The sequence below is a fragment of the Sinohyriopsis cumingii genome, chromosome 8, assembly GCF_028554795.1.
Source record: "Sinohyriopsis cumingii isolate HCF-2022 chromosome 8, ASM2855479v2, whole genome shotgun sequence".
Classification (NCBI taxonomy): Eukaryota; Metazoa; Mollusca; class Bivalvia; order Unionida; family Unionidae; genus Sinohyriopsis; species Sinohyriopsis cumingii.
This window is the reverse complement of record NC_142968.1, coordinates 29,922,014-29,936,286: the sequence shown is the minus strand read 5'-3', so window position 1 is coordinate 29,936,286 and position 14,273 is coordinate 29,922,014. Positions and strand designations below refer to the sequence as shown.

The 14,273-nt window shown below is 35.4% G+C and overlaps 1 protein-coding gene across 1 annotated transcript in view; it reads left to right on the top strand.

Annotated features, from left to right (window-relative positions):
• Positions 1 to 13,096, top strand: part of LOC149793217 (uncharacterized) — a 44,720-nt gene extending 31,624 nt beyond the window's left edge. The window contains exons 7-9 of the mRNA XM_089967180.1: positions 6,223 to 6,264; positions 7,079 to 7,102; positions 8,704 to 13,096. Coding sequence (XP_089823306.1) covers positions 6,223 to 6,264; positions 7,079 to 7,102; positions 8,704 to 8,978 — 341 coding nt within the window. The 3' untranslated portion in view covers positions 8,979 to 13,096. The remainder of the gene's footprint in view (positions 1 to 6,222; positions 6,265 to 7,078; positions 7,103 to 8,703) is intronic.
• The last annotated feature ends 1,177 nt before the right edge of the window (positions 13,097 to 14,273 follow it).

The following is a 14,273-nucleotide window of genomic DNA, read 5'->3' as shown; positions in this document are numbered from 1 at the left end:
ACCTTTATCTGCTACTAATGGAAACCTCCGTATGATACATAGAATCAAACTAATGCATGACATCCAAGCAAACTTAACAACTTGCTTATCTCCTACAGCAGAACAACTCGATAACTGCCTGCGTTCATTGCTCGACAAACATGCCCCAGCGACCAAGTGCAGAGTGTCAATTCAAAAGTGTTCTCCATGGCATAGCCGTGCTAGGGACCATCTTCGCACTGCTAAAAGAGACCGCCGTAAAGCTGAGAGGCTTTGGCTTTCCACCAGACTCATTATTCATAAACAAATCTATGAAGCCGCTAAGAAGAATGTCACAAATATAGTCCATGCAGCGAAATCAGCCTATTACAGTACTTATATCACGGAAAGTTCCAGCTGCAAAGAGCTCTTCGAGATTACTAATAAGCGAATGTCAAGGAAAACATGTACACCACTTCCAACTACCTTCTCTCCAGTCGATCTTCCGAATATATTTGCTAATTACTTCCGTGACAAAGTAAAAACCATTAGAGATAAGCAGAGATACAGTTGGAATACAGAATTTCAGCGGCAACAATTTCGAACATACAATCCTGATGAAGAGTGCACCAAAGTCATGTGAACTCAAACAGTCTTTCTAGCAATGTACAATCTGCATATCGCCTTTGACACAGTACTGAAACTACTTATTCTTTCTGCTTTGGATAGCGGAACGTTTACAGTTCTCACCCTCCTTGATTTGTCTGCAGCATTTGACACAATAGACCATGATATATTACTTCACCGTCTCCATCACGTATTTGGCATTCATAATACAGCTTTACTGTGGTTCAAGTCCTACTTGGTCAACCGGACACAAATTGTGTCTGCAAATGGAATACTTTCCAGCCCAGTTAATCTATGTTGTGGTGTTCCACAGTGGTCTGTTCTTGGACCTGTTATCTTCATTCTATACACTCAGCCGCTCTCAAGTGTCATAGATCATCATCCAGTGTCTCACAAATTGTACGCTGATGACACTCAAATATACAAAATCTAGCCACCCAGCTGAAGTTGATGCTACCATCCAAGGTGTAGAGAGGTGCATTTCTGATGTGAAATCATGAATGACATGTAACAAGCTGCAGATGAATGATGACAAAACCGAGGCCATTCTGAGCACAAAACAAAGACTTTCTCATTCACATCCTTTACCTCAAATAATAAATATCAGCAACACCAACATTAAATTCACACAGTCAGTACGAAACCTAGGTTTAACTCTGGACAGTTATCTCACATTGCACCAACATGTCATGAACATATGCAAGGCTGTATATCTTGAGCTTAGACGCATCAGCTCCATTCGCAAATATCTTTCAATTGATGCCACTAATACACTTGTGTGTTCATTAGTACTTTCAAGACTGGACTATTATTACTCAAATTTGTCTGGTTCATCTCAATGTATACTCCAGAAACTTCAAAAAGTTCAAAACACAGCTGCTCGGATCAGACTTAGAGTACCACGATCAGAGCACACCTCCCCGCTGCTCTGAATTATTTCCGAAATATGCAGAATGAACGCTTTACAAAGTTTTCATCAAATCCACAATTGGGTAGTAGAATACATAGTTTAGTAAATAATCAGTGATGACGTATTATTATGCAAGCAGAGTAGAATACAAGCATACCTAAATTGTATACATAGCTCTTCAAGGGTGCACCTTGACCACGTAACATATTAGTGTAGTGGATCTGATGCGCTGAAGGTTGCGTCTTTTGAACCTGTTGCGCAATGTATCATCGAAACAGCTTGCAAAACTTATCTTTAATTTGTGCAATATAGATGTGATTCCCTTAAGGCCTTAGAACATGAATATATATGTTCTTCTGGCAGTTCCTCTTACGGTACAGATACAGGTCTACTTCCTTGCTTCTGAGCTGATTCTCTATGACTGAAATCAAGATAAAGATAGCAACAAAATCGGTTAAGTGATAAATATTCTCCATCTCGATAAAAAAGGCAAAAAAAAAAAAAATTGGTCTCTATGACAGCTTCTCTAAAAATCGGTTCAAGTCACTCATGATGGTATATTGTGGTAATCAGGATTCTTACTCCACAGTGAACGTCTTATAGAAGTTTATTGGATTTAGAATAGAAGATGAGTCTTATCATTTATCATTCATTTCATGGTTATGCAAATACAGTGCTTTCCTAATAGGGACTGTTAGTTTGAAAGATTGGTATGGTAGTTTCCGAATGTTAATACGGTATTAACATTTACTCTCACCAAGACTGCGTGAAATCAGTTTCCAATTCTTTGGAAACTGATTAGCGGTATATTGAGAGCTGAATTAGGTGCTCCAAAATTTTCTATTAGGTCGCATTGTCTTTGAAACTATCATCAGGAGATCGTTGTACCTTAGAGCAGGCTGTTGTCCGTGGCTTGTTCAACATCACATGAACGTATTCACCATCCTTAATACATGCATCATGGAAACACAACAAACTTAAGAAAATAAGTCAAACACTTGTGGTGTAACATCCCTCGTACAGAATAAATTACAAAGCAGTTGGTATTTTGCCTACCAGGAAGTGGAAAATTGCTGCTGCATCTCGGTCGCGTCGCTGGGGACCCACTCGGTGAGGGACTACTGCCATATCAAAATAAATACCATTGCGTCGAACACAGAACTTAAGAAATGGAAATACCCATTGTCATTTATAACCTGCATGACTACAAAGGTCACTGATGCTGTGGGCATTGCTTATCTGGAGAACATCACCGCCATCCAGATATCAAAGGAAACCTGAAAGGAGTTTCGCTTGGGTAGTTTAGTGATTGCCTCTATTTTATGAACAACAGACTTGACACCATAGCAGACAAAATATGCAACATTAGGGTCATTTACTGACAATTCGTTCCAGTGATGGGAAGATAACTTTCTTAAATAGCAGAATGAGTTTTATTAGATTAGAATAAAAAACAAATCTATCATGTCACAAGACACGGCTCCATTAATATAAGTTAATTTAATTTTCGTGTACGTAACAAAAAATAGATTTAGTGCCAACCCAGTCTTAAATGATGACGGCTTAAGAGTCAATTTACATTAAAGTGTCACCATTCATTTTAAGGGTTCAACCTATTTGCTGTTCTATGGGTCGCTCGAAATGAAAGAACAAGACAAAATAAAGCATCATAAACAGAATAATGCTGGGACAGAGGTGTGATTATTCTAGAAGGAAACATTAAGGACATCTACGTTGAAAGGAATCTTCAAACCCTTCAACCTACATAGAGGGTTAGAGCTCAGCATTTATGTTTGACCGGAAGCAAATAGAATATATGATGTGCAGGAGAAACATAAGTGTGCAACTCTAAGATGTTATAGTCCCTAATGACTCACAATTTTCTTGCATGTGTTTTTATTGACTCTGCCTGCTGAACCATTCTCTTTTTCAGCTCATATTGAGGCTGGCATCAGACGGATCTTACTCAGTAATTTCACACTTGCACATTTTTGACTATATTGTCTAATCATGTTTTCCGTGACTATGATAATGGGATCGACATTTTATACGGGACTGATGGCAAGATCTTAAATCTGAAGAAACTGGAGACGATGTCCTACGTTATAGGAAGAAACTGTCCTTTATCTCAAATTAGCTGACGACTGATCCCTACATGCCAAATTAACGTTTGATATGGAGCACATGTATATATAAATCCTCTTCAGAATCAAGAAAACAGAGATGATGCACCAACTTCTACATGAGAAGTTTTGCGTAGAAGCCACGTTCAAAGTAAATGACCAAAACCATAGAGACAGTGAACAATTTCGCAATTAATGTTTGCATCATAATCCTGGAAGGTGTAAAGTTGCCTTGCTAAGAAGATGAATCATTTTCATAATGGCTACCAGGGAAACTGATGACGATAAGAGGCCATGATAGGTAATCTGAACGTTTTACACAGTCGGGCATTTAAAAAATCCACACTCTGTTGATGGAATCAAAGTTGAGATGGACAGGGAATTCTACCAGAATATCAGCAGACAGGCCGATAACAAATGTTATGTGAAGTCAAGGAAGGAAATCGATCGTAGGGTGATCAGAAGAGACGCTTTAACGATTCCTTCTAGTCATCACTGAAACACTTTGACATTGACACTGAGTCTTTAGATAATCGCACAATGTATAGCTCCATCTGGAGGTGTCTCATCCTTACTGCAGCAACTAAAATTAAACCGAAGAGAACTGCAGGGGCAGTGCCTACGGTCAAGGAGCGGAAATCTCAGAACTGCAGCACGCACGTCTTTATGACTGAAGCAACCCCGAGTGGCATCTTCTTTCAAGTGCAACAGGGACAGTTGAGAGCACATGTTAGCTTTGGCAGCCATTCACATACTCACAGAAACTAAACCAGTTAGCGATTCTTGAACGAGAGAAAGGAACAAAACACTATATTCTAATGTCCAGAAAATTGTATGCAAAATCTTGTGCTCCGCTATCGTGGAACCCAACGCCGAATGCAGTGATGAGCAAGGCCTTAATTAGAGACAGGAACCCCTTTGGTACAATGCAAACAATATTAATATCTGATAGCATATTCTGATCTTCTAGTACGTCCCGTTCTGTGGCCGATTTGAAAGTACGAATACGATCGCTAAGTCTAGTCAATTATATAACCAAAGCCGTTTTTACAGTTTTTATCAACCGTTTTATTGATGCGAAACCAATCGACCTAGCAGTGTTTTCCAAATTCGACAAAAGCCTGATATAATACCTAGCGCATATCGATTTCTAACGCCGGTAGTAAACTGAGAGATGTTGTGCACCTTTCTGCAGGTCTTTAGACATTTAAATTACACGGGCTTGTGTTTTTAAAGTACGTGATCCTAACCAGTCACATAATACTGTCACATAGAGATATGTCGATGGTACAAGCGCGCTCAATGTTTTTGAAGTTGGTGAAGCACGACGGGTATCTTGGATATGATCTACAGCAAGACGTAGACGTGAAACATCTCGAGACAAAGACGTGGTTACCAAATGCGTAAATAACTGTATGGTCAAAACCGATCTTAGACGTCTCAGAAACCTTATAAATAACGACATTTTCTCACTTAGAGCAAGATCTATGATCCACAATCACTCAGCATTACATGCATTTCACCCATATCTTTATGAATGGTTCGCCCATTTATGAACACAATAGTAAATGGGCGTGTGTACATGTTCTCCTCAAAGTTTAGATATGGAGAATCATCGTGCACTCGTGGTATCTCTTTAGACGTTTGAGAAGGTCATCATGTCGAGAATCCAGTTAAACGATGGTGAGAGATTCTGTATAAGTTGGTTACTGGGCTTATCGTCACAGAGCTGAGTACGAATGTCATCAACCCTTATGCTTACTGCTTGTAGTGCCTTGACTGACTTGCATCAAGTCAGATAGGTATTAATTTGCGAGACAAACACTTAACATGTCGTTATTATCTTTTTGTGCAAATGTATCAGACCAGTAAATAAATGTATAAGTGATGTTATACACGTACACCAGAAACAGAGAACTATATTTGGTGTCTTGGCCGAGTATGTCAAAATAAATGTACGCTCGAGTTCCTAGAAACAAGTTGTACAGTCCTCATAATACGTTGCCTGTAATTACATTTTTATCCATATAACATTATTAATATAAACAAGTGTGAACTGTTTTAAAAATTGTATTTTTTCTTCCCTGTCGGACTCACAACTATTTGATTTATTTTCATTCTTTTCATGCTAATATATATCGTAGCGTACTTTGATGAAGGCACAAAACAAACCCCGTAACATGTTTTTTTATGTTAAATTTCCATTTGCAATAAACAATACACATGACGCATGTAGTCATATTAGGATAACAGATAATATGTTCAATGTGTATTGGCTTACGAGTTTTTGTAACAGTCCAGAAGTGTGAGGTACGGTCATGAGAGTAGAAGTGCGAATATGCAGAAAAATCGTGTGGGTCTTTGCATTAGCGCATTATGAAGGTTGTTCATGTCGATTGGAAAGTTCCAAGACCTATTTCATATCCACGCGCTTTTCATATAAGATGTTCCTTCTACTATTCTAATGTATTGTCATCAGATCGATCGATTCGCAATACAATAGTCACCAAAAGGAACTAATCAGGCATTGAAATGCAAAGCATAATGATCTTGATGTCTTCATGCACCCAATTTCTTTAACTGGTAATATTTCGTTCGTTTCAGAACAGCCTAGTGAGATGTTAAAGAATCCCGAAAAGAGCGAAGGTAAACTTAAAGCATTGTTCTCCATTTAATTTTCTCATACGTTATGCACGAAAAAGAAGCAATTATGTGCGACAAACATAACAAAGCCATTCAAATAATTCAAAGGACACTTAATCTCACAAATTGGTTTGAATATACTTTTGTTAATCAGTAAAAAACTAAAATGTAAAAATCTAAAATGACAAAATCTACTTTTTTTAAAACGTAATAAACCACTAATAATGATGTTGTATGCATTTGGAATTGGGAGCTCCATAATTGCACTATTTACATAACTATAAAAAAATAATATACACCTGGTTAATATAACTTACAGTAGAACACCACAGATTAAATCTTTGAGAGTTGTACATTACGATTAAAGGTTAGACGATGGAAATCATTTACCCGAACTCAGTCTACTTTTTCTGTGACATCATTACATGTTCCGTGCAGGTCAATACAATTTAGCATTATTTTGTATCGCCCCGAAATTTGAAATTATTAATAACCAGATTAAGTGCAATCATCTTAAAAATATAATAATATTAGATGTATGAAATGTAGTAGTAGTAATAGTATTAGCAGTAGTAGCAGTTGTTGTTGTTGTTGTTATAGAAGATAAGTAATCTTGTTTCATATGTGTTTGTTTTATGTCCTACATTTTAGACTTGCCATTTGTGTTCTAGTTTTGAAATTCATAGTGCTTTTGTTATGTCGTGTTGCTAAATGATTGTAAATTAACCTTTAAATGTATGGTGCAGTGGTATCAGATTATGTGTCGACGTAAATAAGATTTACAAACGGTGATTCTATTTATTTTCTTCTTTTTCAGTGGAGATGAAGATGTACCCACTTGGTAATGTTTAACGTATGCTTCTTTTTACTGATATACAAGTTATAATCCATAATCTATTCTGATCCTATGTCAGCACACTAATACAGTATTGCAATTCGTGCGTAGCTGACAGGCAAACAATTCGATCTAGAAAAAAAAACATCATCTAGTTGGTATATATTTACATTTCTATATAATAGTCACAATATAAGTTGTTTTCCGCTTCAGGAATCCAGAGTGACTGTACTTATACGAGAAATAATTATTGCGTATACATTTATATATTTAAAGAATGTAAATCATATAATAATATACATCCTTTGCTTACAATAAATGTAACTAACCGTTAAGTTAAGTTTATATAGCAGAGTAAACCTTAAAGAAATGTTGAACTGAATATAAATGGAAATTTCTTCACTTCTCTATCCAAACTGATTAGTCCACTAAAATCATTCGACAACTTGATTTCTAATGGTTTGCACGTATTACAGCAGAAATTAGAGAAACAGTCTGGAAGGTCGGATGGAGAGAAGGCTGTTTTCATTAGTGTGCTTTAATTCCTTAAATTACTGGTTTGTAATACATTAGAGCTCTTTGCAGCTTGAACGTACAATGATCTTAGAGTTTTTCGCTGCATGAACTATGTCTGTGACATGCTTCTTGTCAGCTTCATATATTTGCCTGTGCGTGGTAAGACCGGATTAAAGCCCAAGGCTTTCAGCCTTAATGAATTTTTTTAGCAATAAGCAACTTGTCCCGATCACTGATATACCACTGAGAACAATTCCGAAATGGGTTAGGTTTGTCGAGCAATGTAGATAAGCACATACCAAAGTGTTCAATTGTAGGACATAACAAAGTTGTTAGTTTTGCTCAGTGTTATGCACTAATTAGTTCTGTTTATCATACAAAGGTTTATCTTAATAGCAAGCAAAGTCGTGAAATGACGGCTGACACAAGGTATTACGCGCAGATGATCTGGGGCATATTATAGAGACATTAATCAAGACTGTAAACAATCAACTTCAGGAATATGAAGAATCCGGTATATGGACAAGTGTATAAGCAGGCTGATTAACTAACCGTGAGGGGTTAAAATCGTGGATTAAATATAAGAGATTTATATGTGTTTCAAGATCCAAAGTGGAATATAAAATCACGAAGAACAACCAGGTTTCCGCTAATCAAATTTTATATTTAAAGTGGCTATAAAAATGTTATATAAATAGAGCGTCGGTCAGCCTGAAATTTTTACTAGGATGAGATCTGTTCAGGCATTAAAACGAGATAACTTTGTTACATTGTGAGGGTCGTTTTGGCGAATTCAAACAATGTATGGTCCAAATTCAAGGTATCATAGTAGTGCTGTATGTTATTATTTGCTATGACATTAATTCCGCCTCCACAGGTAAAATAAATCGTTACAACCATTTTCAAATGGGAAAAAATTGTTGATGAGTGACATATTTATTTGTTTATTTATGTTATGTATTTTTTAGATTTATGGCATACATAGTGTATACAGTTTGATAGATGCATCTTGTCAATAATTGAATTGAACAATTATGAAGCTTCACTTCTCGAAAATGTCATACTGTTTAATAATCAATGTAATGTTGTAGGTCGCAATATTAGGTCCATTGAGCATCAATCCAGTACCGCTTCAGCAACTACGAGCGACATCCAGGAACTGCGTCAAACTGTTGCTTGTAAAATGTGCCATATCAACAAAATGACCATGTATTATTTGCTGTGTGACCATATAGCGAAGTTGTATATGGTGTCGTCGTATTTACCGATATGTGACAAATGCATTCGTTCTTTGCCTCAGTGTGCACAATGTGGAAGATCCAATATAGCAAAGAGCAACGATGAAACGCTTTGGACGAATATGTAGACGATCCAAAACATTTAACATTTTCCTAGACTGAATTCTATGTAATTAGTGAGACACAGAAATCAAAACATTTTAAACTCAAGCAAGCAGTCATAATTCATCCGCAACAAGACTATGTCTCAATTCGTATCGAATAATCTAATCATAGGTTAAAATGTTACTCTTCGCAAAAGCAAAACAATTAAACATGGAAAAGTAAAACAAAACTCAAAGTACATTAGTATTGTTAGACAAATTTACAAAACTTTTGCATTGATATGGATCTATTCATACAAATTTCAAGTTGGCTTTTAAGATTAAGAGTAGAATTTTGAAAGGTACTATTACCTGCTTGAGTGTAAGTTTCACTGGCTAAAGTCCAAGTTGGCATCTTTTTAGGTCATGTGACATCATCCGACGTGCTTCAAGTGTCGTCCTCATGTCCATCAATACTTGTTTATGTACATTTTAAAGGTATCATTCTGTATTATACTGAAATCAGGAGAGACTGATTATGAACAGCAGATATTAATGAGCACATAGTACTTCTGATTATCGGAGTTTGCAAACACTAATGACCAAATATCTGATCATGTTCATAGGAAAGTTTATGCAAGTTTATATCATCAAAATATCAGATGAGTTTTATTATTCACATTATTCATGCATATTAATTTGCATCTAATTTTCAAATATTTTATGGATGAGATTATACACACTCAATAAACCATATTTCGGACAAAACTTGATTACAACCGATATACATTTGAATATGAATTTTTTTGATGTTTTAATTATCAGCAGATTCAACGCATATTAACGAAGATACATGTTGATTATATACTGGGAATCAAACCAGCAACCGTATCGTCATAAGTGTAATGGCTTCACCATTGAGCCTCTGCAACTGCCTTGATCGTATGAATCATTTGAATGGTTTCCAAGATATGGCGCCATGAGTGTCCAATGACTGTAATGGAAGATGCAATAATATATGCTGACCGCGAAGCTTAACTCTCCTTAACTCATATAGGTGTATATCCTTCAGGATAGGTTATAAAGAACTTCTTAGTTTTGAAGCAGAACATATTCTATGGGGACGGTATAAAGCAGGGACCATACTAGGTTATAACATGGCTTGTCCTGTTTAAGTCAAGGAAGTAATTATATGTGACTATTAAAAGACAAATGACACAACCATTACTATATAGAGCAGCAACCAAGGTGTTTCCACTCTGCGGTTTCAAATGTGAATATGCATTCAGAGACTAATGTCAATCAGAAAGGTGAGCGAAATTGCGCCCATGTGGGTGTGTTGGTAATATATTATTCTATACAGAATATTACTTCAGATTAGTACAGATAAAGATGGTGATTTCTACTTGGACTGTATCTGTTGATTAAACAATCTAGTTCAATCAACCTTTAAAAATAAATTTTAATGTTATCTTGCTAATACCGAAGTTTGTTTCCACCATGGACTGTCTGGCTATTGTTTCTTTATTTTGCTTGTTATGTGTCAAAATGAGCTTTTTTATTTCCATTCCATAACCTTCGTTATAATGAAAACGATGCTTAAATTCGTATATTTCAGATATTAATAATCTTGCTGTGTGTGACATTTAGTTATTTAAATGAGTTTTCAGTTTCACAACTTGTTGTGTTGCTTATTTTTTTTTTTTCTACAAAGAACTAGTGACTTATTTTCTTTAGATTTGGAATAGTTTGTACAGAACAATTTTCCACCTTCACTGTATATATATTAAGTGTGACTCAGTATTCGTAAAAGTTATGTAATCTTGTCATACTGACTCCTTACAATGTTTAAGTTTCACATTTTGTACAAAAATGTTTAACATTTTTTGTTGTAAAATTATATTTTGATTCCGTCTGTTATAAATTCGTTTATAATGAATAATCTATGTTCAAATATAGAATAAATTTTCACGTTTAATTGTTAAAATATTTATTTTCCTCATACGAAACAGATATATATACAAGTACAGTATTTCTTTCCAACAGTGTCCATCGTGGATAACTTAACTAATAAGATGATTAATGATGAATATGACAAGAATACGTAGACTATGCAAAAAGATAAATATTTGTCTAAACTGCATTCCCATTATAAGTGAGACACAAAATAATTGGAAAAAAAACTTTATAGGCCTGACAAGCCTTCCTGATCGCGCTGTAAATAGAATGTGACTTCGCTACCGATTGAAGTATTAAATTAGTGGCCATATTTCAAACTTCGGAAAGCAAAACAATTAAAACATGCGAACGTAAATGACTATCACATCACATTATTATTGGTAGACATGGTGTATGCACGTAAAGCAAATATATATATATATATATATATATATATATATATATATATATATATATATATATGAATATGGCTAATTTATGCGTATAAAAAGTTAGATAGTTCATATATATTAAAAGGGTGACCACTTAGCCACCGCGGCTATATTTGGTGTGAATTTGATTGCGTTTCCCAGTAATGTGGCCTAAGGGTGTAAAGCTACACACAAAATTCTCTGCTAACTGCGCATAGTACTTCAGCTTGCATTTTCAGGCATGCTCGTGTAATTTCAGGACGAGATTATGAACTATTCCTTAGATGTGAGTCAGGACCTAGACTGTGTGTCAGGGATAAATCTGGGCACCATGCGTGTTTCTTTTGGTAACTTTTTTGTAGGAAAAAAACAATGCCACCAGCATGAATAGACAATGTAGCAACAATTTGCTGTAACTGTTCTTTTGTCATATACAGTTACAATATTAGTGGGACCATCCAATCACAGGCATATGTGACTATCCGAATGAATGGTATTAGGCCAGCTTGGGCGTCTTGTTAACATATGCTTTTTATCAAAAATACTTTTTCAAATAAGGACAGCTAATACTAACCAGGTCAGCTTCACCTATGTCTAAATGATTTGGCTTGTAACAACCATTTATTTATTACATTTTAGGCAAATGATGGTAATACAGATCTTGTTGTGGCTCTATATTTGCTATATTTCTATAACATGTCATGTATGTCTCTTGTTTGTTATTTTTTTTTCAAAATGTGTTAGCTTGCATATTTTTAATTTCCATATGAAAACTTATATTATGCAGAGTTGCTTAATATCGTTGGTAAAAAATATAGCATGCAATACTCAACAAGGATTTTAGCAAGAGGGATTTTTCAGTTGTTCACATTTATTGCTAATTGAATTACAGCTTTTGTTTTGCAATGAAACATCGGCAAACATTAAGTTATAAATATTAATTGTTGACTCCTATGAACAGTTATCTATGTTTTGGAACTAAATCTTAATATACAACTGAACGGTCTAAACGATAGAAGAACATGTTTCCAACATAAGTGTAAATTTATTGAATACTTTGTGGAGGCGAATATGAATAAAAGATACACATTGCTTGAAATCTAAGCAAAAGTTTGAAATCTATGGTGTTCATGCCTATTCCAAATCGTCTCAGATCCATAACTCTGTACAATCTCATTACATTGTGCTATCTTTAAATTGGTTCAACTCATTTCTACAACGAAGCCTTGTAGCAAATATGGATGAAATCAAAACAACAAACGTGAATGCTAGATTGTTCACATAGAAATAAATTGCTAATCGCCTGTTGTTAAATGGCTGTAAGTCACAACCAGAATGGCATTTATATGATCATTATTGAGCTCACATGAGCTCTGTATGAGTTTAAGTTTGACAGAAAATGCGCTTTAAAGCAAACAACAAATATGAAATCTAGAGTTTTCACTATCAGCAAAAATGTCAGCTTAAATCAATTATTTATTTGTAGGAGAACAATTTCTCTCGGATAGCGGTTACGCACTTTTATGAAGTATCTATTTACAGTGAAAATTTCATATATGTTTCGTAAACAGTGCACGCATTTACAAAGAGATTGACTAGTGGTAAGTCTGTAACTATTCCATTTTCACAGCTTTGGTATAATTAAAATATGAGAGGCTCACCCTTTTTTTCGCAACGATATTACACCTGTGAGCATTAAAATTTTAATATAAAATCAAGCAATGGTTCATTATGTAGTTTTGTGTAAATGATATGGTTGACTGGAGAAAAAATAAAATATATTTAGTAACATTACTCTGTATCCTGGCGCTGATTTAGTGATCTCCACATCCTGATGTAGTAACAGTGTTAACTGATGTAGTAACAATACTACTAAGCTACTTACCCCCCAACTCATGTGGTAACATTACCCTATGCCCAGGCACTAATTTTGTGATCTCCAAAACCGGATGTACTAACAGTACTACAACTGACGTAGTAACAATACTACAAAGCTGTCCCCCAAGCCCATGTAGTAACATTACCCTATGAAATCAGGCATTAATTACGTGATCTCCAAAACCTGATGTAGTAACAGTACTACAACTGACGTAGTAACAATACTACAAAGCTATCCTCCCAAATCAATGTAGTAACATTACCCTATTTCCAGGCACTAACGTTATGATCTCCAAAACCTGATGTAGTAGCAATATTACAACTGACGTAGCAACAATACTTCATAGCTCTAACGTTATCCCCCAAACCCATGTAGTAACATTACCCTATTTCCAAGCACTGATTTTGTGATCTCCAAAACTTGATGTAATAACAATATTACAACTGATGTAGTAACAATACTTCATAGCTCTAACGTTATCCCCCAAACCCATGTAGTAACATTACCCTATTTCCAATCACTGATTTTGTGATCTCCAAAACCTGATGTAGTAACAATCCTACAAAGCTATCCCCCAAACCTAGTAGTTATATTACTCTATTTCCAGACTCTCATATTTTGAGAACCAAAACATTATGTAATCAGAATGCTACATAGCGAACCCACCAACCCATATACATGTAGTAAAACTACCATATTTCCAGGCACTGACATTTCTATCTCCAAGACCTGATGTAGTAGCAGTACTACAACTGATGAAGTAACAATATCATATAGCTCTCATGCTTTCCCCCAACCCACGAAGTAACATTACTCTGCTTCTATGGCAACAAACTATCATTCATTTTGTCATTTAAAAGTATGATGTAGTAAGATTATTACAACTATGCCTCATACTCCCTCCAGAATATAAGAGAAAATTCAGTGTTGTCTTTCGTTTAGGATATTATCTTTGTATTTAATATTAAATATCAGTACTAGTTGCAAAGCTCTTCTTCATGCGCCGAGTGTTTAATGCCAAGTTGTAATCCCAAGGATGGAATTTTCAATTCTACACTTAAGCACATTGTTGGATATTTTTTCTCACATTTC